Raw genomic sequence first — 23,117 nt, 5'->3', positions numbered from 1 at the left:
ATGAAAAAATAGACTCCATGCAGGTAGAAACCAAAAGCTTTTTGAACAGGGGTGGCTATAAGTATCCCAGAGAAATTGGACTTTAATGTAAAACCAGACACAAGTGGTGACCATATAATGATCAATAGGTCAACTCAACAAGAAAATACAATGGTTTTAGATGAACATATACTTAAAGCTAGATTGCCCAAACATTAATAGATCAAAAGAGACAAACAAGCTCCAGTACAACAATGGTAGCAGAATTCTACATTCCAGACAAACGTATCAACAAAAACATATTAGAGTTTAGCTATATAATGATATAGGACCAATGAACACATCAGATACTTAGAGAACATTGCATCAAACAGGTACAAAATGCACAATCTTTTCATCAGCATATGGAACATTCTGTAGTACAGACATATATTATGGCAAAAAGCCAGCCTCATCAGATTAAAAAAAAAAAGGCAAAATAATATCATGTATCATTTCTTACCATAATGGAATAAAACTAGGAATCAACAACAAAAGAAACTCTAGTAATTTCACAAATATGTGGAAACTGACAATATGCTTCTCAATGAACAGCAGGGTCACTGAAGAAACCAAAAGGAACAATTTAAATTCCTTGAAACAAATAAAAATAGAAACACAACATACCAAAACTTCTGGGATACAGCAAAAGCAATACAAGAAGGGACATTTTTAACAAGTATATACGTAAAAAAATAGAATACCAATTAAACATACTAACTATGCATCTCAAACATCTAGAAAAACAGTAACAAAAATGAAAAGGAAAGAAATAAAAAAAAGAGCAGAATAAATGAAGTAGAAACTTAAAATGCAGTACAAAAGATCGATAAAATAAGAGTTTTTTTTTTTTTTTTTTTGACAGGTAGATTTATAGACAGTGAGAGAGAGAGAGACAGAGAAAGGCCTTCCTTCCATTGGTTCACTTTCCAAATCGACACTACAGCCGGCACTGTACCTATCTGAAGCCAGGAGCCAGGTGCTTCATTCTGGTCTCCTATGCAGGTGCAGGGGCCCAAGCACTTGGGCCATCCTCCACTGCCCTCCTGGGCCACAGCAGAGAGCTGGACAGGAAGAGGAGCAACCAGGACTAGAACTCAGTGCCCATATGGGGTGCCAGTGTTGCAGGCGGAAGATTAACCAAGTGAGCCACGGCGCCAGCCCCAAAAGTTGGTTCTTCCACATAAGTAAAACTGACAAACTTTAGCTGTGGTAAACAAAGGAAAAAAGACTGTACTAATAAGTAACACCAGATGTGAAAAAGTAGATTGGACAACTGATAGAACAGAAATACAAGGGTCATTCGAGATCACTATGAAGAACTATATACCAACAAATTGGAAAACATAGAAGAAATGCACATATCTCTGGATACAAATAACCTACCAATATTTAACCATGAAAACATAGAAAGCACAAACAGACAAATGAGTAATTAAATCAAGTCAGTAATTAAAAGTCTCTAATCTAAGGAAAGCAAAGACCACATGGGTTTCTTCATTGCTGAAATCTACCAAATTTTTAGGGAAAATTAACACCAATTCTTCTCAAACTGTTACCGGAGAAATTGCAGGGTTCTTGTCTTCGCGCAAGAAAGAATTCAGGCGTGAGACAGAGAAGTGGAAAGTAAAAGTAGCAAAGTTTATTAGGGTAGGGACATCCCCAAGAATGGATGGGCACCTCTCCAGACAGGACCTGAGAGAGAGTGCAGAGATTACACCTGGCCAAATCAGGGGGGGCGACTCAGCAGAGAGGCAGAGGGCTGAGCATGCAGTCCAATTGAGGCTGGGGGTTTTTAAGGAGATGGGTCTTGCTTCCCCCACCTCTGCTCCTCTTGGAACAAAGGCCTTTTTGGATGTAAATAGAAAAACTTCTCTCTTGAAGTTCTGAAACAAAGGACTTTATGGATGCAAATGTTATCAGACAGGAGGAACTGGAGCAGGGTGTTTGAGATGCAGATACTGGGCTGCACCTGGGAGATTGTAGAAGATTTGTCAGGCAGAAGGGGTGGGGACCCCCCCACCTGGCAGGTTATCAGGTGGAAGGGGGCAGGGCAGGGCAGGATGTGAATACCGGGCTGCCCCTGAAACACCATCAGGATGACCTTGAGATGCAGCATATTCTGGACATAGATGTCTTCTCTTTAGGCCTTTATGTCACATACACATAAGCTCATAACTGACTTCCTACCTAATAAAACCATCTCTCAAAACTGCATCAGATGAAACTCTCCAAACTCAGCCTACAAATTCAGCATTACCTTGATTCCCCAAGCAGAAAAGTACTCAACAAATACAATAGATAACAATATGCCCGATGAGCATAGATGCAAGAGTTTTCAACAAAATGCCTACAAATCAAATCCAACAAAACATCAAAAAGATCATGCATCATAATCAACTGGGATTTATCCCATGAAAACTGGGATGGTTCACATTCCAGTCAGTAAATGTACATTATAAAGGCTCTAATCAGAAAGACAGAAAATAACAAATGCTAGTAAGGATGTGGCCAACATGAAGCTTTCTTCTTGTTAATGGTCATTAACATTTGAAGTTTTCTGTATTAAAAATGACCCATCCCACTTTAAGCCACATTTATATTAATAAAGATGGGAGAAATAATACAAATGATTAACCATCCTAGAAACCCAATAGTAGTATTTTAATAAAACAAAACTTCACAAAGGCTCAGTAGAACTATGGAATTCATTTTATCCAGTGATTTGGATTGGAAACAGGGTCGGACATACTTCTAAGGAATTTTGTGACTTTATGGTTTCATGCATCGTGTAAGACTTCCAGCCTTACAGAAAACACAAGCCTAGAATAGGCCACTGTTCTGACTTGGCCAATAGGCAACTACACCCACTTCTTTCTGCATCATCAATGCTAGCACCTAGCATCTTGCTTGACAACAACAACAAAATGCCAATTTCAGCGACTAGTTTTAAAACAGCAAGCTAAAAGTCTCAAAGTACCTTTATCCTTCAAAGAAAAGATATTCTGACATAACCCTATTTCTTTCAGCCCCTGGATTTTTTTTTTTTACTTTTTAATAATAGCTTTTTTTTTTTTTTTTTTTTTGCATTCCACAGGGGTTTTTAAAAACTTCTGGCGGGCATGCAATAATTTTATATATTTATGGGCTACACTGATATTTCAGGATATTGATCCTGCAAGTACGGGCCTCTTTTCTCTTTATCATTACCTTATGTTTGATCTTTTGAGCTCCTGTCCTGTAGTTCTCTGGCCTCCGCGTCAGCACCCAGCGACTTGCGGGCGGCCTCCTGTGCCCAGCATTGCCGCCGCCCGCCCTGCGGGTCGCCCTGGGCCAGCCGCCCGGGCTGCCCCTGCTGTGGCTCCGCGTCTTTGGGGCGCCCCGAGTGGGAGCAGGAGCCCGGGAGTACCAGGCGCCCCGCTTCCCAGCACCAACAGCGGGCGCCCCGCGAGGAGAGGGCGCAGGCGCCACCTGGAACGCCCGGGAGCGAAGGCGGGCGCCGTCTACCGAGGCCCTCACTCTGGGGACGCGCGGTGCAGCAGCTTCCCGGCCCGGGGTCCTGCTTCCATGTCCTTGACCTTTCTGCCTGGGCCACCGCCCAGGCCCCAGGGGTCCCGTGGCACTGCGGCCTGGGACCTTCTGCACGTTGGGACGCCGCGTGCTCCAGCGTTCCTACCGCGGGGCACAGGCGGTTGGCGCGCGGGGTGCGGGCCCCGGGCAGGCGTCACCCTTGAGGAGGGATGAGCCCCGCTTTTCCATGGGCCGCCGCCATCGCCCTCCAGCTGCGGGGCCCTGAGGGAACCGTTTCCGGTCCAGCTGTGCCTGGCTGAGGGGCTCCTGCGGGAGAAGTTTCTGTGCATGAGGGAGCTTCCGGGAACCCATTGGCTCTGAGGCAACTCCTGGCCTCACTGTCAGCCGCCAGCCCGTGTCCACCAGCAGCCAGGATATGGTCTCCACAAACAGACACGCAATAGGACTCACCCAGAGACCCTGGGGCTCACTGGTGTGTGGCCCCTCACCCTCCTTCTCAGCTGCCCGCTGGCACCGTGCTGCACGCCATGGGTGGCGCGCAGGCACATTCCAGCCCCGACAAGCCTTAACCTTACCCTGTTTCCTTTCTGGGATTCCCCCCCCCCCTCGCATTTCTACAAAGCGGTGGGCAGCCCCTCCCAGGGCAGCTTCCTCCTTTGTTTCCTAAGGACATGGGAGGGCCCACAAAAGTGGACTGTTGTGTGTCTTTTCCTTAAATGGGAGAGAAAAGATTGTCACACCTGGGCACTGAGAGAGATTTGTTGCTGTAGACTCTGAAAACTAATACAAGATGCACTACCGATTGTAGATCTTATCCGTAATATAACCAACTGTGTACAAAGTATTAATATTTTTTAACACTTACTTATTTGAAAGGGAAAGAGTGAATCTTCCATTGCTGGTTCACTCCCTCAATATGGATAGAACATCCAAGGCTGGCCAGGCTGAAGCCAGGAGCCCAGAACTCCCACCTGAATCCCCATGTGGCTGGTAGAGAGGAACATATTTAAACTATCATCTGTTGCTTTCCAGGCAGGGCAGTAGAGAGGTGGATCAGCAGCAGAGTGGTCAGGGCTCCAACCTGCACTCAGATATGAGTGCAGGTATCTTAAGCCTCGACTTAACCCACTGTGACACAATGCTCACACTTATTAAGCCTATTGACCCTAGTCCTAACCCTGTATTTTAAAAACATTTTCTAACAAAGTGACTAAAGTACTAAGGTGATATTCATTTTCTTTGATATGATATTCATTTTCTTTTCTTAATAACTATTTAAAGCAATGCACCACTTGTGCCTGCCTTTGCTTCAAGCCTTTTCTACTATATGCTTATTCCTGTCATAAGTTTCACACAAATCGTTTCTATATTTAAGTTATAATGAATTTTTTTAAACACTTGTCTAACTGGTGAGGTGTTTGTGAATGTTTAAGAGGAAAAATGCTAACTTGTAGCATTTGCTCATGTACAGGTTAACACTGGCATGTTGTTGATTTCAAGCCACCTGCATAACGTCCTGGAATGCAGAGCTCTCACTAAGTGCTAAGTGCTAGGTGCCAGCCAGCTTAGGAGCACCACTGGAGCTAGGTCATCCCCCACAAAGCAATATGTGAACCACATTTTGATTCAAAAGCTAACTTTCAGTAGGAGACTCACATTCACACATTTCAAGAAAGAAAAGGAATCTGAAAATATTGCTATGCCATCATTTATTTCCCTCATTCACAGTTTAAATATGGCACATGGCTATAAAAAGTCTCCACAATAGCAAGAGAAACAAGGAAATAAACTAGAACATTAAAAACCACATTGAATTACTGCTATAATTGTTTAATTCAAAATATAAGGAGAGTCTGATGTCCTGGCAGGGTGGGTTAAACCACCACTGGGGATGCCTACATTCCATATTAGAGTGCCTGGTTCGAATCCGACACCTGAGAAGCAGCAGAAGGCAGCTCAAATACTTGAGTCCCTCCCACTCACACAGGGACTGGATGGAGCTCTTGGCCACTGCCTTTGGCCTGGTCTAGTCTCAGCTGTTGCAGCCATTTGAGGAGTGAATCAGGGGAATGGTGTCGCTCCCCCTCTTCATGGAGGAACGACACTAAACCCTGCCTAGACCTCATATCCGAGTCACGGCACCATTATGTCGCTCCCCCTCTTCATGGAGGAACGACACTAAACCCTGCCTAGGCTTCATATCCGAGTCACGACCATTATGTCGCTCCCCGTCTTCGTGGAGGAACGACACAGGACCCTGCGCTGTTCTTTCGTCTGCTCGGCCCTCCCCGGGTTTGCTGCTGGTTCTTCCCGGGTTGGCTACCGTCCCTTCCACCTCGGTGGAAGGGCGGTTCCCCCTGCCACATTCCCCACTTCCGCAGGGGAGCAGCACACTGCCGGCTGGCTCTCTCGGGGGCTGCACAGGTGTTCCTTCAGATAGATGTTCCTGGTGCATGTTGTCTCTCTCCTCCTTTATAGTCCTCTTCCACCAATCCCAACTCTGCTACCCACACGCCGAGTACGCTGCTCTCCTCCAATCAGGAGTAGGTCCTACAGTTTCTTGGTTGAACTGGAGGCAGCTGTGTAGAAGCTGTTTCCCTTCTCAGCGCCATATTGTGGGAGAGCAGATGCATAGAATAAGTCTTAATTCCAGTAACTTAGTCTAGTCCGAGTTGCTCCCCACAGAATGGAATCTCTCTCTCTCTCTCTCTCTCTCTTTGTCTTTCAAATAAATAAATCTTTTAAAAATTTATTGTAAGGAACCAGTACCATGGCTCACTTGATTAATCCTCTGCCTGCAGTGCCGGCATCCCATATGGATACTGGGTTCTAGTCCAGGGTGCTCCTCTTCCAGTCCAGCTCTCTGTTGTGGCCCGGGAAGGCAGTGGAGGATGGCCTAAGTGTTTGGGCCCCTGCACTTGCATGGGAGACCAGGAGGAGGCACCTTGCTCCTGGCTTCAGATCGGAGTAGCTCCGGCCATAGCGGTCATTTGGGGAGTGAACCAATGGAAGGAAGACCTTTCTCTCTCTCTCTTTCTCTCTCTCTCTCACTGTCTATAACTCTACCTGCCAAATAAATAAAATATATAATAAATAAAATACATATATATATACATATATATATAGTAAGGAAATCAGACAATGGGGTAGAAAACTATCAATTTCTTAAGAAGAGAATGTTACTTAATTAGGAAAGATTAAAACATGGAAGGAAATGCATCAATCACCTTAGAAGAATATTACAATTTCATCTATGGAGAAATAAGGAAAATCTGTTGAAATAAGAAAACTCTAAATTGAAATAAGAAAACACCAACCTGGCTTCTTTGTTTATTTGATCTCCATCTCCCACTGTTTTCACAACAGTCAATTTCAATTGAACATTGCTCTCCTGCAGCTCATGTGTCTGAATTTTAAGTCCAACATTTGGGTAAAAATGTAAGGATTGGTTATCTCTCTAATGGGTATTAAACAATGTTTCAATCAGCATTGATTTTCCAATTCCAGTCTCCCCTGTAATAAACATGGCTGGATCACCATAGGAGCAGAAGACAGCTGAGAAGTAACACTAGATCTCTACAGTGCTTTAAAAGGCCCCAAAATCTAAAAAAGTTTAACTCATAGATTAGTGTAGAATGATGGTTACCAGGTGCTAGAGAGTGGGGATGAAGTAGGGACATAGATTTCAAATAGAGAAGGAGAATAAGTTTACAACAGGAGCACCAGAATCAGTAATAATGTACTTTATATTGCAAAAGAACTAAAAGAGTAAAATCCAAATGTCTCACCATAAAAAAATGATAGGTAAAGGAGACAATGAGTATGCTAATTATCTTGATTTAATAAGTCTACATTGTATACACATATCAAAACATTGTTGTAGCCAATAAGTGTATACAATTAAGATTTGTTCATTGGAAAATATTATTTTAAAAAATAAGTAAATTTTGGGCCCCAAATACTTTAGAGACTGGGATGGCCTTGAAAACATGCTGACCAGGACTCCTTCAGACATTAATGAGGTGTAGAAAGAAAATGGACACTAAGCTGCAACAGACTTTGAACACCACTGAGGTGTTTAAATTCAAATGTATTTAGGCCAGCACTGCAGCTCACTAGGCTATTCCTCCACCTGCAGTGCTGGCACTCTGGGTTCTAGTCCCGGTTGGGGCGCTGGTTCTGTCCCGGTTGCTCCTCTTCTAGTCCAGCTCTCTGCTGTGGCCCAGGAAGGCAGTAGAGGATGGCCCAAGTACTTGGGCCCTGCACCCGCATGGAAGACCAGGAGGAAACACCTGGCTCCTGGCTTCAGATAGGCACATCGCACTGGCCATGGTGGCCATTCGGGGGGGGTGAATCTACTGAAGGAAGAACTTTTGCTCTGTCTCTCACTATATATTTCTGTCAATAAATAAATAAATAAATAATTTTAAAAATTCAAATGTATTTAAATAATATAACTAAGAAGATGAAACCCAATAGGAGCATTAAGATATGGTCTTAAACTAAAAGCACCAATGCTACAGGGCTTCAGATAAATTTAAATGAGCATAGCATTGAGAAATTCAGATGAGGTGTTTGGCGCTTACCCACACAGAGAATATTAAAAGATAATCCTTGATGAGAGCCCTGTTTATCAACTGGTAGGGCAAACATTCAAAACCAAAATGGCCAAGTGTGGTTAAGCAATGGATATTCTCTTCTTTTTGCTTAAAGAAAAGAAAGGGAAAAGGTTTTATTAGAATAGGGGATGAAGTCATTTGAAAAGACAATGATAATATGCCAAAGAAATTAGAGTTATCATACCTCAGACAAGATGCAAATGTGATAAGTACATTTGTGCAAAAAGAAGTTTGGGACCAGATACATATATTATGTGATCATTGTTTATAAACAAAAATGAATTTATCTCATCACATTCAAAAAGATTATGTTACTAGCATGTTTTAAAATTATTTTTTAAGGAATACAAATTTCATAAGTACAACTTTAGGAATATAGTTATTCTTCCCACCATAACCACCCTCCCATCCACACTGACACCCTCCACCCACACTGACAACCCCCCGCCTCCTCCCAATTAATGTTGGTATATTCGCTCACACAATGGGAATATCTTAGGTCATGAAAGGTATTTGTGAAGAATGCTTTAAGGAATTGAGAAATACATACTAGAAATATAAAGTAAAATGAATCAAATACAAAGTTGTGAATATCTGCCTAACTTCTGATAATATCTGAGGAACTTGGAGCATCCCATGTCTTCTCACAGTAATGATAGAAACAAGTGTTTGAAGGCACTGGATGTAAAATAAAAGCAGGCAGAAACAGGAAGGGGGTCAAACCCTGTAAGTAAGATAAGTATACTGAGTGGAATAACATTTATCTACATAGTCTCCTGTGACCAGTCACTAGAGAATGACATGTTTGGGGCATAGGGCACAGAGAGAGACAATCATAGACCAGGGAGTAGAAGGTCAGAGATTGAAGTCTCAAAATTCTCTAAGACAATGCGATAGAAGGAAGTCTCAGATCTTCAAACTTAAAAACTCCTGGTTGACCTTTGAATTCTGTGTGTTCTCAGTGGCAATTTAGAGGAGAGCTAGCATTCTGAAGGTGTCAAACAAATATTTCAGCAGTAGTCCTGGGGAGATAGAGTTTGGAATTTAAGTTTATCCCACATTATGGTAAGTTTAATACAGTGGGTTTCCATTTAAACCCTATGCAATAGGAGTAAGGATGGTGAACCCAGTCAAAGGGTTACTCTCAATTTGAAAGTTCTAACTGGGGCTGGTGTTGTGGTGTAGTGGGTAAAGCCACCACCTGCAATACCAGCATCCCATATGGATGCCACCGGCTGCCCCACTTCTGATCCAGCTCTCTGCTAGTACCCTGGGAAAAATCAGCAGAAAATGGTCCAAGTGCTTGAGCCTCTGCAACCCATATAGGGGACCTGAGAGAAGCTCTTGGCTCCTGGCTTGGGCCTGGCCCAGTCTCAGCCATTGTGGACACCTGGGATGTGAGCCAGTGAATGGAAGATCTGACTTTCTATCTATCTTTTATTAAAGCTGAAGAAACTATAGGGAGACTATATTAAGGTGCCCAACTGGAACCAAAATCAACATAGCCTGCCAAACCAACACTTTATCACATATCTTTGAAATATTCCACTCAGATAAAAAGAAAAAGAAAAAAATATACAACCTACAAGATTCTGGGAATGCCATTAAATTATCAAATATATGAGTTTGGGGATACTTGAAGAGTACAAAAGAAAGAAAGGAGTAGAAATAACCATGCAAAAAAAAAATAATCATAGCTGAAAACGGCCCCCATCTTGGGGAAGATACAAACATCCAGGTACGTGATGCCCTAATAGACATGGCCAGAAAAGATCCTCCTCTTGACATATTATAGTCAAATGACCAAAAATACAAAGCAAAGAGAATTCTAAAAACTACCTGAGAAAAGTGTCAACTCATATTTAAGGGATACTGTATTAGAATAAACAGAAGTTTCCTCAGCAGAAACCTTCCAGGCCATGAGGGAATGGAATGGCGCATTCCAAGTTCTGAAAGAAGAAAACTTCCAAACAAGAATAATATATCCAGCAGAGACGTCCTCCATAACTGAAAGAGAAAGACTTTGCAAGAAAGAACAGAACATTTATCACCACCAGACCACCCTTACAAAGGCTGCTTCAGGGAGTCCTGCAGACAGAAAGGGAAGAAAACTACCATCATGAAAACATGAACATGTAAACCCCACAAGAAGGAGAAAATAGTCAACAGAATAGGGATTACTGGGGGGGAGGGGGGTGTACCAAAATACAGTTAGATATGAGGAATAAATTCTAGTGTTCTATATTACTGTAGTATTTGAAATATTTAGAACCTCTTATAGGTCTTATAAAGAACTAGAAGAGAAGAATTTGTTGACTGCAAGGACAAAGAAATGATAAACGCATCAGGAGATAGAAATGCTGTTTATCCTGATTTTATCACTAAAATCATATAAATGCATTAGATTATCACATGATATCCCATAAGTGTATAAGATGCATGATTACTCAATTATAAATTTTTAAAAAGAATGTTCATCACTAAACTGAAAATACAACCAGTAAGAAATAAGTAAAAAGCATTCAGTTCCTTACTGATTGTTCCCTTAGAAGACGGAGTTTCATAACAATGGAAAATGCTGAGCTCTTCTCATTTATGAAAAGAACATGCTGGAGATTTCTGATATACTCTGGAGATTATGTTAATGAATCAACAAGAGATTCAAACACTCCTCTGTCCTCTCTGGCCTAGATTCCTTTCTCTTATTTTTGAAACTGTAGCCTAGGGAGGTACCTGATAAAGTGCTTCCTGTGCCCACTGTCTTATCAGGAAAGAGCAGAAACTTTGGCCTCATCAGCACTCAGTTCTCAACCACAGAGTGATTTTTAGAGCGAGCAGAAGTTTCAATAGTATCACTATAATTATTTGATAATATCTTCTGGTGGATCAAAATTCTTTCACATAAATGCCAGTGTCCATGTAGAAAGCATACGTATTTCAAATTCTAATGACTTGGAATTCAAATATTGCTCTTAAATTTGCCTTTGTAGCATCTACAAATAAAGCAATTTTTAAAGATTTATTTTTTATTTATTTGAAAGAGTTACAGAGAGAGAAAGGGAGCGAGAAAGAGAGAGAGAGAGATCGTCCAACCACTGGTTCGCTCCTCAAATGGCTTGCAATGGCCAGGGCTCAGCTAGGCCAAATCCAGGAGGCAGGAGCTTCCTCCAGGTCTCTTTCATGGGTGCAGGGGTCCAAAGATTTGGACCATCTTCTACTGCTTTCCCAAGGTGCATTAGCAGGGAGCAGGATTGGAAGTGGGGCAGCCAGGATTTGAACTGGCACCCATATAGGATGCCGTTATTGCCAGCGGCAGCTTAACCCTTCATGCCATGGCCCCAAATAAAGCAAATTAAGAAGGAAAGATGGATACATGTGAAAAATCAGTTTTAATCTACAATAATAAATTAAAGGATTATTTCATAAGTATTCACATGAAACCTGAGTGCTAATCATGGTTGATTTTAATATCTATGATACCAAGCACATGTAGACTGCACTAGAAAATGGAATAGTGTACATTATAAAGGCTGTAAATTATAAAGGACTTCACACCTGCTGATAAGCCCTGATGTGTAGTTTGCACTCATTTATGCCTATTTCCCAGTGGCACTGGGCAAAGGTAGGTGAAAAAGGCAAGATACCAGCCTTGGGAAGTCATAGGAACAGTTGCTGGTGCTTTTGTTTTCTCTTCTGTAGAGCATTTGGTCAGATGATCCTAAAAGTCTTTCATACTCTAATCTCTGTAAGTCAAGAACCTACAATTTCAAGGATAATATATACCATGTCAGAAAATGCTAACTATAGCTTACTATTGTACTAATTACCAAAATTGTAAGTAAACCCATACAGTGGAATGAATGCCCTGAAGACAGGGCAACATTTGCATGGAGGAGATGAGTATTGTCAATAAGAGGCAAATAGGACAGAGGGGTAACAAATATGATCTTGAGGATGGAAGGAAAAGGAGGCAATTTTTCTGGGAAATAATAAGTCAAAAAAACTTAACAGCCAACTAAATCTTGGGATCAGTAAGAAGGAGGGTATTTTTGGTGTGAGAGAAAAATCAGTTTGAGTTTCAAATTTTAAGGAAATTACAGAAACAAAAAAACTTAACAGCCAACTAAATGTTGGGGTCAGAAGAAGGAGGGTATTTTTGGTATGAGAGAAAAATCAGTTTGAGTTTCAAATTTTAAGGAAATTACAGAAACACCCTAAAGACGACTGAGCACAGTGAAGGCTTGAGTGCCTATTCAAATCCTGCCTGCTCTGCTTCCCATCCAGCTCCCTGTTATGCTCCTGGGAAAGCAGCAGAAGGCAGCCTGAGTGCTTGCCCCCCACCCAACACCAACATGGGAAACCCAGTTTGGCCCAGCCCTGGCCATCTGGGGAGTAAACCAGTGGATGGAAGATTCTTCCCCACTTCCTTCCTTCACTCTGCCTTCCAAATAATTTTTTTAAATATATTATAACAAATGAGAAAACTAGGTGAAATACAAAAGAATTAAACATAGCATGTTGCATATATAGCCTGTAGCTTAATGGCAAATTAAATCTAATAAAAGCATAAAGGGAGGAGGCAAGAAACTAAAATGACTACAAGTACAAGAAAGAGTTAATAGTGTAATATAATTTCAAAGAAAAAAAACTATGATAGTCCATGTGGCAAGATAAAAGGATGTAGCCAGCTGAACTTGTCTCTGCTGGTCAAAATTTTAGGAAATTCATGTTCAACTCTAAGGGGCACACTGGAACACTGCATGTCATCCCATGTTTTGCAGAGTTCCTGACACATCAAGAAAAATAACCAAGGGGTAAACTTTTGGCCCAGTGGTTAAGATGCCAGTTAGTGTCAGAGTACCTGAGTTCTATACCCAGTTCTGGCTCCTGACTCCAGCTTCCTGCTAGTGAGGACCCTGAAATGACTGAAATAATTAGCTTCCTGCCATCCACATGAGGGACTCGGATCTGAATTCCTGGCTCATGGCTTTGGACCAGTCTAGCTTCAGCCTACTCTCTCTCTCTTTCTTTCTCTCTCTAAATCTCTCTCTGATCCTCTGACCCTCAAATACATTTTTAAAATGTAATAAAATAACTGAAAATATATTCTGCAACTGATTAAATTTGAGCTTTAAAGCTAAAGTTTGAATTTTTTGGAGAATTTTTATCCATCTTTTTTAAAAATTTATTTGACAGGTAGAGTTATAGACAGTGAGAGAGAGACAGACAGAGAGAAAGGTCTCCCTTCTGTTGGTTCACTCCCCAAATGGCTGCTACAACCGGCACTGCGTGGATCCGAAGCCAGGAGCCAGGTGCTTCCTCCTGGTCTCCCATGCGGGTTCAGGGCCCAAGCACTGGGGCCATCCTTCACTGCCCTCCAGGGCCAGAGCAGAGAGCTGGACTGGAAGAGGAGCAACCAGGACAGAATCCGGTGCCCATATGGGATGTGGGCACCGCAGATGGAGGATTAACCAATTGAGCCACAGCGCCAGTGTTATATCTTAATGTTAGCTGTCGCAAAGCACACTGGACACTGGAGTAAGGGAAAGGGTTTATTGGGGAACACCTACAGACCGGAGTGAAGGGGCGGCGAAGGAAAAAGAGGGAGACTGTGTGAGAGAGAGACAGAGAGGAGAGTAGCTAGCAAGGCGAGAAGATAGAGCAGAGAAGAGGAGAGAGGAGAGCAGAGCCAAGAGACCAGAGGAGGAGGCTAGAGAGAAGAACCCAGAGAGAGCAGGAGAGAAGAGGCAAGAGAGAGCACTTGTTCAGGAACAGGCCCTTTTAAAACTTTGCCTGAGGGCGGGCAGGGAAGCAGCAGCAGCCAATCCCATTAGGATGGGGGTGGAGCCTGGTTCAGGTAGCTGGGCCATTTGGCCCACTGTGCCAGTTTCCTAACAGCCAGCCCCTATCCATCATTATAATCTTGACAGCTTCCCAATACTTAAAAACTTTTCCAAAGATATTGGTGATTATGACAAATATAAACTTTTTAAAGGTTTATTTATCTATTTAATGAGATAGCGAGAGAGGGAGGGAAAGAGAGAGGGACCAGGATGGGGCAAGGCTGCACCCAGGAGCCAGGAGCTCCATCCGGGTCCCCCAAGCAGGCTCAGGGCCCAGGGGCGCAGAGGCGGGGACACAGGCGAAGCCCTCCCCTAGAGAATTCCTAGCAGGAGTCCTGGTCACTGAGGAAGGGGAACTGGGAATAAAGGCTCAGGAAGCTCAAGGGAGAAACGCAGGAGGGAGAGGGCGTTGGTTCCGGCCCCCTGGGCCCCCTGACCATCCCACCGGGGCCTCCAGGACCCTAGCCTCAGGGACGACTGGGAAGGCCCCCCAGCAGTTCCGGGAAGGCTCAGAGGAGCCCTTTCCTGCCACTCCCCTTGGTCAACTCTGAGGACTGCAGGCTTGCTCCCACCCGCGCCGCCCCTCCCCTGGCCCCCGCCCCGCCCTCCTCATCCCTTGCTTCCCGCCCAGCTCCCCCAGCCCTGGTCGGGCCCAGTGGGTTCCTGACGTTGCTTCCACTCATGGAAACTCTGTTGGGAGATCCTGTGAGCGAGTGTCCGCACACATACACGCACACACACAGGTACACACGCACGCACACGGGTGCACACACAGGGATGCACACGGGTGCACACAGGTACACGCAGGCACACACGGATGCACACACGGGTGCACACGTGCAGCCTGCAGGACCAGCCCAGCTTCCTCTCCCCTAGGGTCCCCCGCCCCCCCAGGGAACACCAGACCCCCGGGCAGTGGCACCAGGTAGGCCATGGGACCCCCGGGAGTGGCTCAGCCCTTACTCCCAAAGGCTTGGGCCCCGGGAACGTCCCCGTGACGCCCCTCCCAGCGGGGGGGCGGTGTTGGGGGCGACGGGCAGGCCCTTGACTGGGGAGGGGGAGGTGGCCAAGGACGGAAGGGACCTGGCAGGGCGGGCTTAGGGCACAGACCCTGGGGTCCCACAGGGCGGGTCGGGGGCGGTTTCGGGCTGGAGTTGCCCCGCCCTCGGGGAGACTCGCGGGGGGCGGAGCTCCCAGCTGAGGCCGGCGGCTGGGTAGTGAGCAGCCGACACGCGAGGGTCCTGGGGTTCCTCGCGGCCCAGCGGCGTCCCCGTCCTGCGCAGGCATCTAGTCGCCCGTGAAGAAGACGGAGATGGACAAGTCGCCATTCAATAGCCCCTCGCCCCAGGACTCGCCGCGCCTGTCCAGCTTCACGCAGCACCACCGGCCTGTGATCGTGGTGCACAGCGGTGAGCGCGGGGCGGAGCGGGGCGGGGGCTGGGCGGGGGAGCCAGGGGCAGAGCGCACATACAGGCGCGGGGGGACCGGGGCCAGGGCCGAGCGCTGGGCCCAAGCCCAGCGCTGACCGTCCCGCCCCGCAGGCATCGCCTGGAGCCCGCACCCGTCCTCCGCCCTGCACTTCCCCACCACGTACATCCTGCAGCAGATGGCGTCCACTTACTTCCCGCACATGGCCATCCGCTACCCGCTGCATCTCAATCCTCAGGACCCCCTCAAAGATCTGCGACCCGGCCAGCCAGCAGCCCGGACCCGGGAGTGCGGGTGGCAGGCGGGCGGGGGAGGGGGCGGGGCGCCGCGGGCAGGGGTCCTCGGGCGGCCGCAGATTCCTCCTCCTTGGCTCCTGCCAGGCCCCCGGGGCGATGCGCTTCCCACCCTCGGGGTTTCGCATTTGGGAGCGGCGGGTGAAGTGGCACCTTGGACTGACAGGGAGGCGGGGTGCAGGAGTCCCAGCCCCCTGGACCTCCAGCCAGTCTCGGGCCTGCCCAACCCCGGTGGCCTTGCCGGCGCCTGGGTCCCTCCGCGGCCGACCCTCCCTGCCACTAGGCCAGGGCACCCAGCGCTCCTCCCTTCCCCTCAGGCTCTGGCCCCAGTACAGTGGAACCTCTGTCCTCCCCCCCCCCCCACCCCGCACATACCAGGCGCCTCCCCCCCACCGCCTTGGGGAGCTGCCTCCCCCGAAGCCGGAGGGAATCGGGGCTCCCTTGTGGGACCCGCGGTTAGCCCTCCAGAGAAACCCTGGCCGCGTGGTCAGGGCTAGAGGGGCCGCGGGGCAGCACCGGGGGTGCAGGGGTCTCAGGCCCCAGGAGTCCGAGGGCTACAGGAATGAGGATCCAGATGTCACAGCTCTGGGAGCTCAGGGGGACGGAGCCCCGGGCCGGCCTGGGCCATTCTGAGTGTTTTCAGGATACAGTTATGATTTATCTGAAAGGGGGGGTGCTGGGGAGAGAGGAGAGAGAGAGGGGTAGAGGTGTTCTGTCCACTGGTCACTCCCAGAATGGCTGGGGCAGGGCCAGGCCAAAGCCAGGAGCTCCATCCATGGCTCCCACGCAGGTGCAGTGGCCCAGGCACCTGGGCCATCAGCTGGGGCCCGGATGGGAAGTGGAGCATGGAATCACGGAGCCAGAGCTGTGGGTGCTGGCATTATGCACAGCCTGCCATGGGGCACATCTCGCCATGCGAGGGTCCCGCCTGGCCCTGGAAGCCCCTCACCCCCCTTCTATACTTTTCCAGCTGGGAACCCTGATCACAGCTTGGTGGCCCCTGCCTGCCCTGCCCTGCCCCCTCTCACACCCAGGCCAGGAACCAGCTTCCCTTGAACTGCCAGGAAGCTGGCCCCAGATTCAAATCCCGCCATAGCCACAGCGGGCTTGAAGGAACTGGCTTTCCTTGCCTACTCACCTGTGAGGTAGGGGAGGGCAACTGTATCCTGTGAAGACTCCCCTGGGGGTGAACGGGCCATGCCCAGGGCCTGGCATACAGTAGGCACTTAATCCCCTCCCTGGAAGCCATAAGGGGCTCAGACCACAAACCAAGGCTTCTGCCCCCAGGCCTGGACAGGCCCCTGCTCCCCTCCCCCTCCGTAGCCCCAGACCAAGTGCCCTGGGCGAGATTAGAGCTAGGGAGCAAGGCCTACACAGACCTACAGCAGCCCGCCCTGCCCTGCCCCGCACAACAGTTTGGAAGTTACCAAACACCCTCATGACAGGCGGCCCCCAGGACGGCGGGGCGCAGATGCCACAAGAGTGTGTGCAAAGGGCCAGCTGTGTGACCCTGGGCAGCGGACACCCTCTCAGGGCCTGGCCTAGAGGCTGGCCGGAGAGGGGCGGAGAGCTGGGCAGAGAGGCCAGCCTGGGGGGCACAGGGAGAGGAGAGGCGAGCCTGCCTGCCTCCACCGCCGGCCACCGCCAGGGCTCCGGGGACTTACAGCCCAGGCTGGCTTCTCCTGGACTCACACAGCCTTTGGCTGGAACTTGCCTTACCCCTACCCTGTGCCCCAGGCCCAGTGGCCTGGGGGGAAACCCTGCTCCATGGAGGGGCTCAGAGCAGGGAAGTGAGTGACTCCAGGGCCCACGTGTCCCCCAACCTGTCTGCCTTTGGGTACCCTGGGCCTGAGACCGTAGGAGGGGACCCCAGAGCTTTTGCCCCTGCTGTGTTGTTGGGGAGGGGGTCTCAGATGCACAGAGAAGCCAGCCCAGAAGCTCCAGGTCATGTGAGGGGGGTCCCTGAGGCCGTGGCCAGACCCTGCTGCACCCCTCTGGGCCTCGGGTGCGGGAGATGGGCCCAAGCCGCCTCCGGCCAGCCATGGGGTCTAGGGAGACAGGCCCAGGCTGCCCTAGCCAGTCCTGGAGAAGAGGGAGACAGGCCCAAGCTGCCCCTGGCAGGCCCTGGAGTCAAGACACGGGCTCAAGCTGTCCCAGGCTGGCACTGGAGTCTAGGGAGATGGCCCGGGCCACCCACCCATAGCCCTGGAAAAGAGAGAGACAGGCCTAAGCAGCCTCTGGCCAGCCCTGGGGTCTAGGGAGATAGACTCAAGCTGCCCCCGGCAAGCCATGGGGTTGAGACTCGGGCTGCCCCGGCCGGCCCTGATGTCTAGGGAGATGGGCCTAGCTGCCCCCAAACAACCCTGGAGTCAAGACACGGGCCAGAGCTGTCCCTGGCTGGTCCTGGGGTCTAGGGAGACGGGCCTGAGCTGCCCCTAGCCAGCCCTGGTGTCTAGGGAGACTGGACAGAGCTGTCCCCAGCCAGCCCTGGTGTCTAGGAAGACGGGACAGAGCTGCCCCAGCCAGCCCTGGTGTCTAGGAAGACGGGACAGAGCTGCCCCAGCCAGACCTGTAGTTGAGACAAGGGCCTGAGCTGCCCCCAGCAGGCCCTGGAGTTGAGACACGGGCCCAAGCTTCCCCTGACTGGCTCTTTAGTCTAGGGAGACAGTCCCAAAAGAAGAGGGAGACAGGCCCGAGCTGCTCCCGGCCAGCCTTGGGTTCAAGGGAGACGGGCCTGGGCTACACCTCCCTGTCCCCGGGCACTGGAGAAGAGGGAGACAGGCCCAAGCTGACTCTGGTCAGCCCTGGAGTAGAGACACGGGCCCAAGTGACCCCTGCTGGCCCTGGAGTTCAGACACAGGACTGAGCTGCCCCCCCGCAGGCCCTAAGATGAGACAGGGGCCAGAGCTGCCCCCAGCCAGCCCTTTAGTCTAGGGAGACGGGCCTGGGCCTCCCCCGGTGGGATCTGGCATTGATAACAGGCCAGATCTGTCCCCTGCTGGCCCTGGAGTCTAGGGAAAAGGGGCCGGGCTGCACCCGGCTGGCCCTGGGTCCGATACACAGGCCCAAGCTGACTCCGGTCAGCCCTGGAGTAGAGACAGGGGCCCAAGCTGACCCCTGCTGGCCCTGAAATCAGGACACGGGCCTGAGCTGCCCTTGGCTGGCCCTGGGGACTAGAGAGATGGGGCCAAGCTGCCCCCGGCAAGCCCTGGGGTCTAGGGAGATGGGCCCGGGCCACCCCCGCCTGGCCCTGGAGAAGAGGCAGACAGGCCCAAGCTGTCCCTGGCTGTCCCTGGGGTCTAGGGAGACAGGCTCGGGCCACCTTGCCCAGCCCTGGACAAGAGGGAGACAGGCCCAACCTGCCCCTGGCCAGCCCTGGGGTCTATGGAATCGGGCCCAGCCACCCCCGCCCCGGCCCTGTAGAAGAGGGAGACAGGACCAAGCTCTCTGGCCAGCCCTGGGACCTAGGGAGTAGGGACCAGGCTGCCTCTGTCCAGCCCTGGGGTCAGGAGACAGGCCTAAGCCCAATCCAGCCAGCCCTGGAGTCTAAGGAGACGGGCCCGATCTGGCCCCGGCTGGCCATGGGGTCTAGGAAGCTGGGCCTGGGCCACCCCTGCCGGCCTTGGAGTCAAGACACTGGCCCAAGCTGCCCTTGGCCAGCCCTGATGTCTATGGAGTCGGGCCCCAGCCATCCTCCAGGCCCTGCAGAAGAGTGAGACATGCCCAAGCTCTCTGGCCAGCCCTGGGGTCAGGAGACAGGCCGAAGCCCCTCAGCGGCCAGCCCTGGTGTCTAGGGAGATGGGCCGGATCAGGCCCCGGAGGCCCTGGGGTCTAGGGAGACTGGCCCAGGGCGCCCCTGCTGGCCCTCGTGTCAGGACACAGGCCTGAGCCACCCCATCCAGCCCTGAGGTCTAGGGAGATGGCCTGGGCAGCCCCCCGGCTCGGCCCTGGAAAAGAGGGAGACAGTCGCAAGCTGTCTCCTGCCAGCACTGGGGTCTAGGGTGACTGGCCCGAGCTGCCCCCAGCCAGACCTGGGGACGAGACTCAGGCCGGCGCTGCCCCTGGCAGGCCTTGGGGTTTGGGAGACAGGTCTGAGCTGCCCCTAGCCAACTGTGGAGTCAAGATACGGGCCTGAGCTGCACCTGGCTGGCCCTGGGTTCTAGGGAGACGAGACTATGCTGCCCCCAGCCAGCCGTGAGGTCTAGGGAGATGGGACAGAGCTGCCCCCAGCCAGCCCTGGAGTCAAGACACGGGCCCAAGTTGCCCCTGGCTGGCCCTGGGGTCTAGAGTAAAGGGACTGCTCTGCAACCATCCAGCCCTGGAGTCGAGACAAGGGCTCAAGTTGCCCCTGGCTGGCGCTGGGGTCTAGGGAGACGGGCTGGGCAACCCCCTCCCGCCACCCCGGCCATGGAGAAGTGGGAGACACGCCCAACCTGCCTCTGCCTCTGGCCAGTCCTGGGGTCTAGGGAGACAGGCCTCAGCTGCCCCGGGCCAGCCCTGGGGTTGAGACATAGGCCCAAGCTGTCCACTTCCTGACCTGGGGTCTATAGAGACTGGCCTGAGCTGACCCCAGCCAGCTCTGGAGTCGAGACACGGGACGGAGCTGCTACCTGGCCGGCCCTGGAATCAAGACATGGGCCTGAGCTGCCCTTGGTTGGCCCTGGGGTCTAGAGAGATGGGGCCAAGCTGCCCCCGGCAAGCCCTGGGGTCTAGGGAGATGGGCCCGGGCCACCCCCGCCTGGCCCTGGAGAAGAGGCAGACAGGCCCAAGCTGCTCCTGGCTGTCCCTGGGGTCTAGGGAGACAGGCTCAGGCCACCCTGCCCAGCCCTGGACAAGAGGGAGACAGGCCCAAACTGCCTCTGGCCAGCCCTGGGGTCTATGGAATCGGGCCCAGCCACCCCACCCCCAGGCCCTGTAGAAGAGGGAGACAGGACCAAGCTCTCTGGCCAGCCCTGGGGTCTAGGGAGACGGGCCTGGGCCGTTCCCCTGGCCCTGGAGAAGAGGGAGACATTCCTAAGTAGCCTATGGCTGGCCCTGGGGTCTAGGGAGATGGGCCCAAGCTGCCCCTGGCCAGCCCTGGATTCTAGTGCGACTGGCCCGGGCCGCACCCCCTCCAGCCTTGGAGAAGAGGAAGACAGGCCCATGTTGCCCCTGGTGGCTTTGGGGTCTAGGGAGCTTGGCCCCAGCTATACCCTGCCAGCCCTGAGTTCGAGACACGGGCCCGAGCTGCCCCCTTCTGGCCCTGTGGTCTAGACAGATGGGCCTGGGCTGCCCCGCTCTGGCCCTGGAGAAGAGGGAGACAGGCACAAGCTGCCCACGAACCGCTCTGGAGTCAGGAGACAGACCTCAACCCCCCACCGGCCATCCCAGGAGTCTAGGTAGATGGGCATGAGCTGTCCTTGGCCGGCCCTGGGGTCTAGGGAGATGGGCCCAAGCTGCCCCCAGCAGCCCTGTGGTCTAGGGAGACAGGCCATGGACAGCCACCCCCCAGCCCTGGAAAAGAGGCAGACAGGCCCAAGCCCACTGCCAGCCCTGGGGTCTAGGGAGATGGGCCCCCAGCAGCCCTGTGGTCTAGGGAGACAGGCCATGGACAGCCACCCCCCAGCCCTGGAAAAGAGGCAGACAGGCCCAAGCCCACTGCCAGCCCTGGGGTCTAGGGAGCTGGGCACGCGCTGCCCCTGGCTGGCCCTGGGATCTGGGGAGACTGGTCCAGGCCGCCCCTCCAAGTCCTGGAAAAGCGGCAAACAGGACCGAACTGGCCCCGGCCAACCCTGGGGTCTAGGGAGCTGGGCCTGGGCCATCCCCAGCTGACCCTGGAATCAAGAAGTGGGTCCTGAGCCACCCCCAGCCAGCCCTGGGGTCTAGTGAGACAGGCCCGGGACACCCCCACCCCCAGCCCTGTAGAAGACGGAGACAGGCCCGAGCTGCCCCTTGTGGTCCTGGCGTAAAGGGAGACTGGCCTGAGCTGCCCATGGGCAACCCTAGGGTTGAGACATGAGCCCGAGCTGCGCCCAGTCAGCCCTGGAGTCTAGGGAGACGTTGACGGGCCTCCCCCGGCTGGCCCTGGAGTCAGGAGACGGGCCCGAGCCACCCCCGGCCAGCCCTGGAGTGTAGGGATTTTGGACCGAGCTGCCCCTGGCCGGCCCTGGGGTCTAGTGAGACGGGTCTGGACCGCCCTACCCTGGCCCTGGAGAAGAGGGAGACAGGCCCAAGCTGCCCACAGCCAGCCCTGGTGTAAGGAGATAGGCCTAAACCCCCCTCTATCAGCACAGGAGTCTAGGGAGACAGGCACGAGCTGCCCCCAGCCAGCCCAGGGATCTAGGCAGACAGGCCCGAGTTGCCCCCAGCAGCCCTGTTGTCCAGGGAGAAGGGCCCAGGCCGCCCACCCCCCTGGGCCCTGGAAAAGAGGCAGACAGGTCTGAGCTGTACCTGGCCAGCCCTGGGGTCTAGGGAGTGGGCCTGGGCCGGCCCCAGCCAACCTTGGTGTCCAGACACAGGCCCGAGCTGCACCCTGGCCAGACCTGGAGTCGAGACACAGGCCCGAGCTTCCAATGGTCAGCCCTGGGGCCTATGGAGTCGGGTCCAAGCCACTGCCCCAAGCCCTGTAGAAAAGGGAGATAGGCCCAAGCTCTCTGGCCAGCCCTGGGGTCTAGGGAGTCAGGCCAAAGCTGCCCCCGGCAGGCCCTGGGGTCAGGAGACAGGCCTAAGCCCCCACAGGCCAGGCCAGGAGTCTAGGGAGATGGACATGAGCTGCCCCCAGCTGGCGCTGGGGTCTAGGGAGACTGGTCCAGGCTGCCACCCACTAAGTCTTGGAAAAGCGGCAGACAGGACAGAACTGCCCCCGGCTAACCCTGGGGTCTAGGGAGCCAGGCCTGGGCTGTCCCCAGCCGACCCTGGGGTCAAGACAGGGGTTTTGAGCTGCCCCCAGCTAGCCCTAGGGTCTAGTGAGACACGCCCGGGCTCCCCCTGCCCTCAGCCCCATAGAAGATGGAGACAGGTTCGAGCTGCCCCTGGGCAGCCCTGGGTTCTAGTTAGAGGCTAGGGCCTCTCCCTCCTCTGGCGCTGGAGAAGTAGAAGACAGGCCCAATCTGCCCCTTGTGGCCCTGGTGTCTAGGGAGCTTGGCCTGAGCCTCCCCCATCCAGCCCTGTGGTTTAGGGAGACGGGCCCGGGCAACCCCCCCAAGGCCATGGAGAAGAGGAAGACAGGCCCAACCTACCCCTGGCCGGCCCTGGGGTCTAAGGATATAGGCCTGAGCTGCCCCTGGGCAACCCTGGGGTAGAGCCACGAACCCGAGCTGCCCCCAGCCAGCCCTGGAGTCTAGGGAGACGTGACGGGCCTCCCCTGGCTGGCCCTGGAGTCAGGAGACGGGCCCGAGCCGCCCCCA

The 23,117-nt window shown here is 52.0% G+C and overlaps 1 protein-coding gene and 1 non-coding gene across 7 annotated transcripts in view; one reads left to right on the top strand and one right to left on the bottom strand.

The window, feature by feature from the left end:
• LOC100350867 (transport and Golgi organization protein 1 homolog) overlaps positions 1 to 16,012 on the bottom strand; it is a 71,409-nt gene extending 55,397 nt beyond the window's left edge. For 2 of the 6 annotated variants that reach the window (XM_070064536.2, XM_089321468.1), the window contains exon 1: positions 4,000 to 4,132. In XM_070064536.2, the coding sequence (XP_069920637.1) occupies positions 4,000 to 4,097 (98 nt within the window). In that variant the 5' untranslated portion in view covers positions 4,098 to 4,132. Of the gene's footprint in view, positions 1 to 3,999; positions 4,133 to 15,632 lie in introns of those variants that run through there. The other 4 variants (XM_070064539.2, XM_089321469.1, XM_089321467.1 and 1 more) reach the window with 3 other exon arrangements.
• Positions 15,010 to 23,117, top strand: part of LOC127488697 (uncharacterized) — a 53,341-nt gene continuing 45,233 nt past the window's right edge. Inside the window, exon 1 of the transcript XR_011384416.2 lies at positions 15,010 to 15,420. This is a non-coding gene — a transcript (uncharacterized LOC127488697). The remainder of the gene's footprint in view (positions 15,421 to 23,117) is intronic.

The sequence above is a fragment of the Oryctolagus cuniculus genome, chromosome 19, assembly GCF_051225735.1.
Source record: "Oryctolagus cuniculus isolate XC-2025 breed Fujian yellow rabbit chromosome 19, ASM5122573v1, whole genome shotgun sequence".
NCBI classification, from domain to species: Eukaryota; Metazoa; Chordata; class Mammalia; order Lagomorpha; family Leporidae; genus Oryctolagus; species Oryctolagus cuniculus.
The sequence above is the reverse complement of the archived record's forward strand: the minus strand, read 5'-3'. Positions and strand labels throughout refer to the sequence as shown.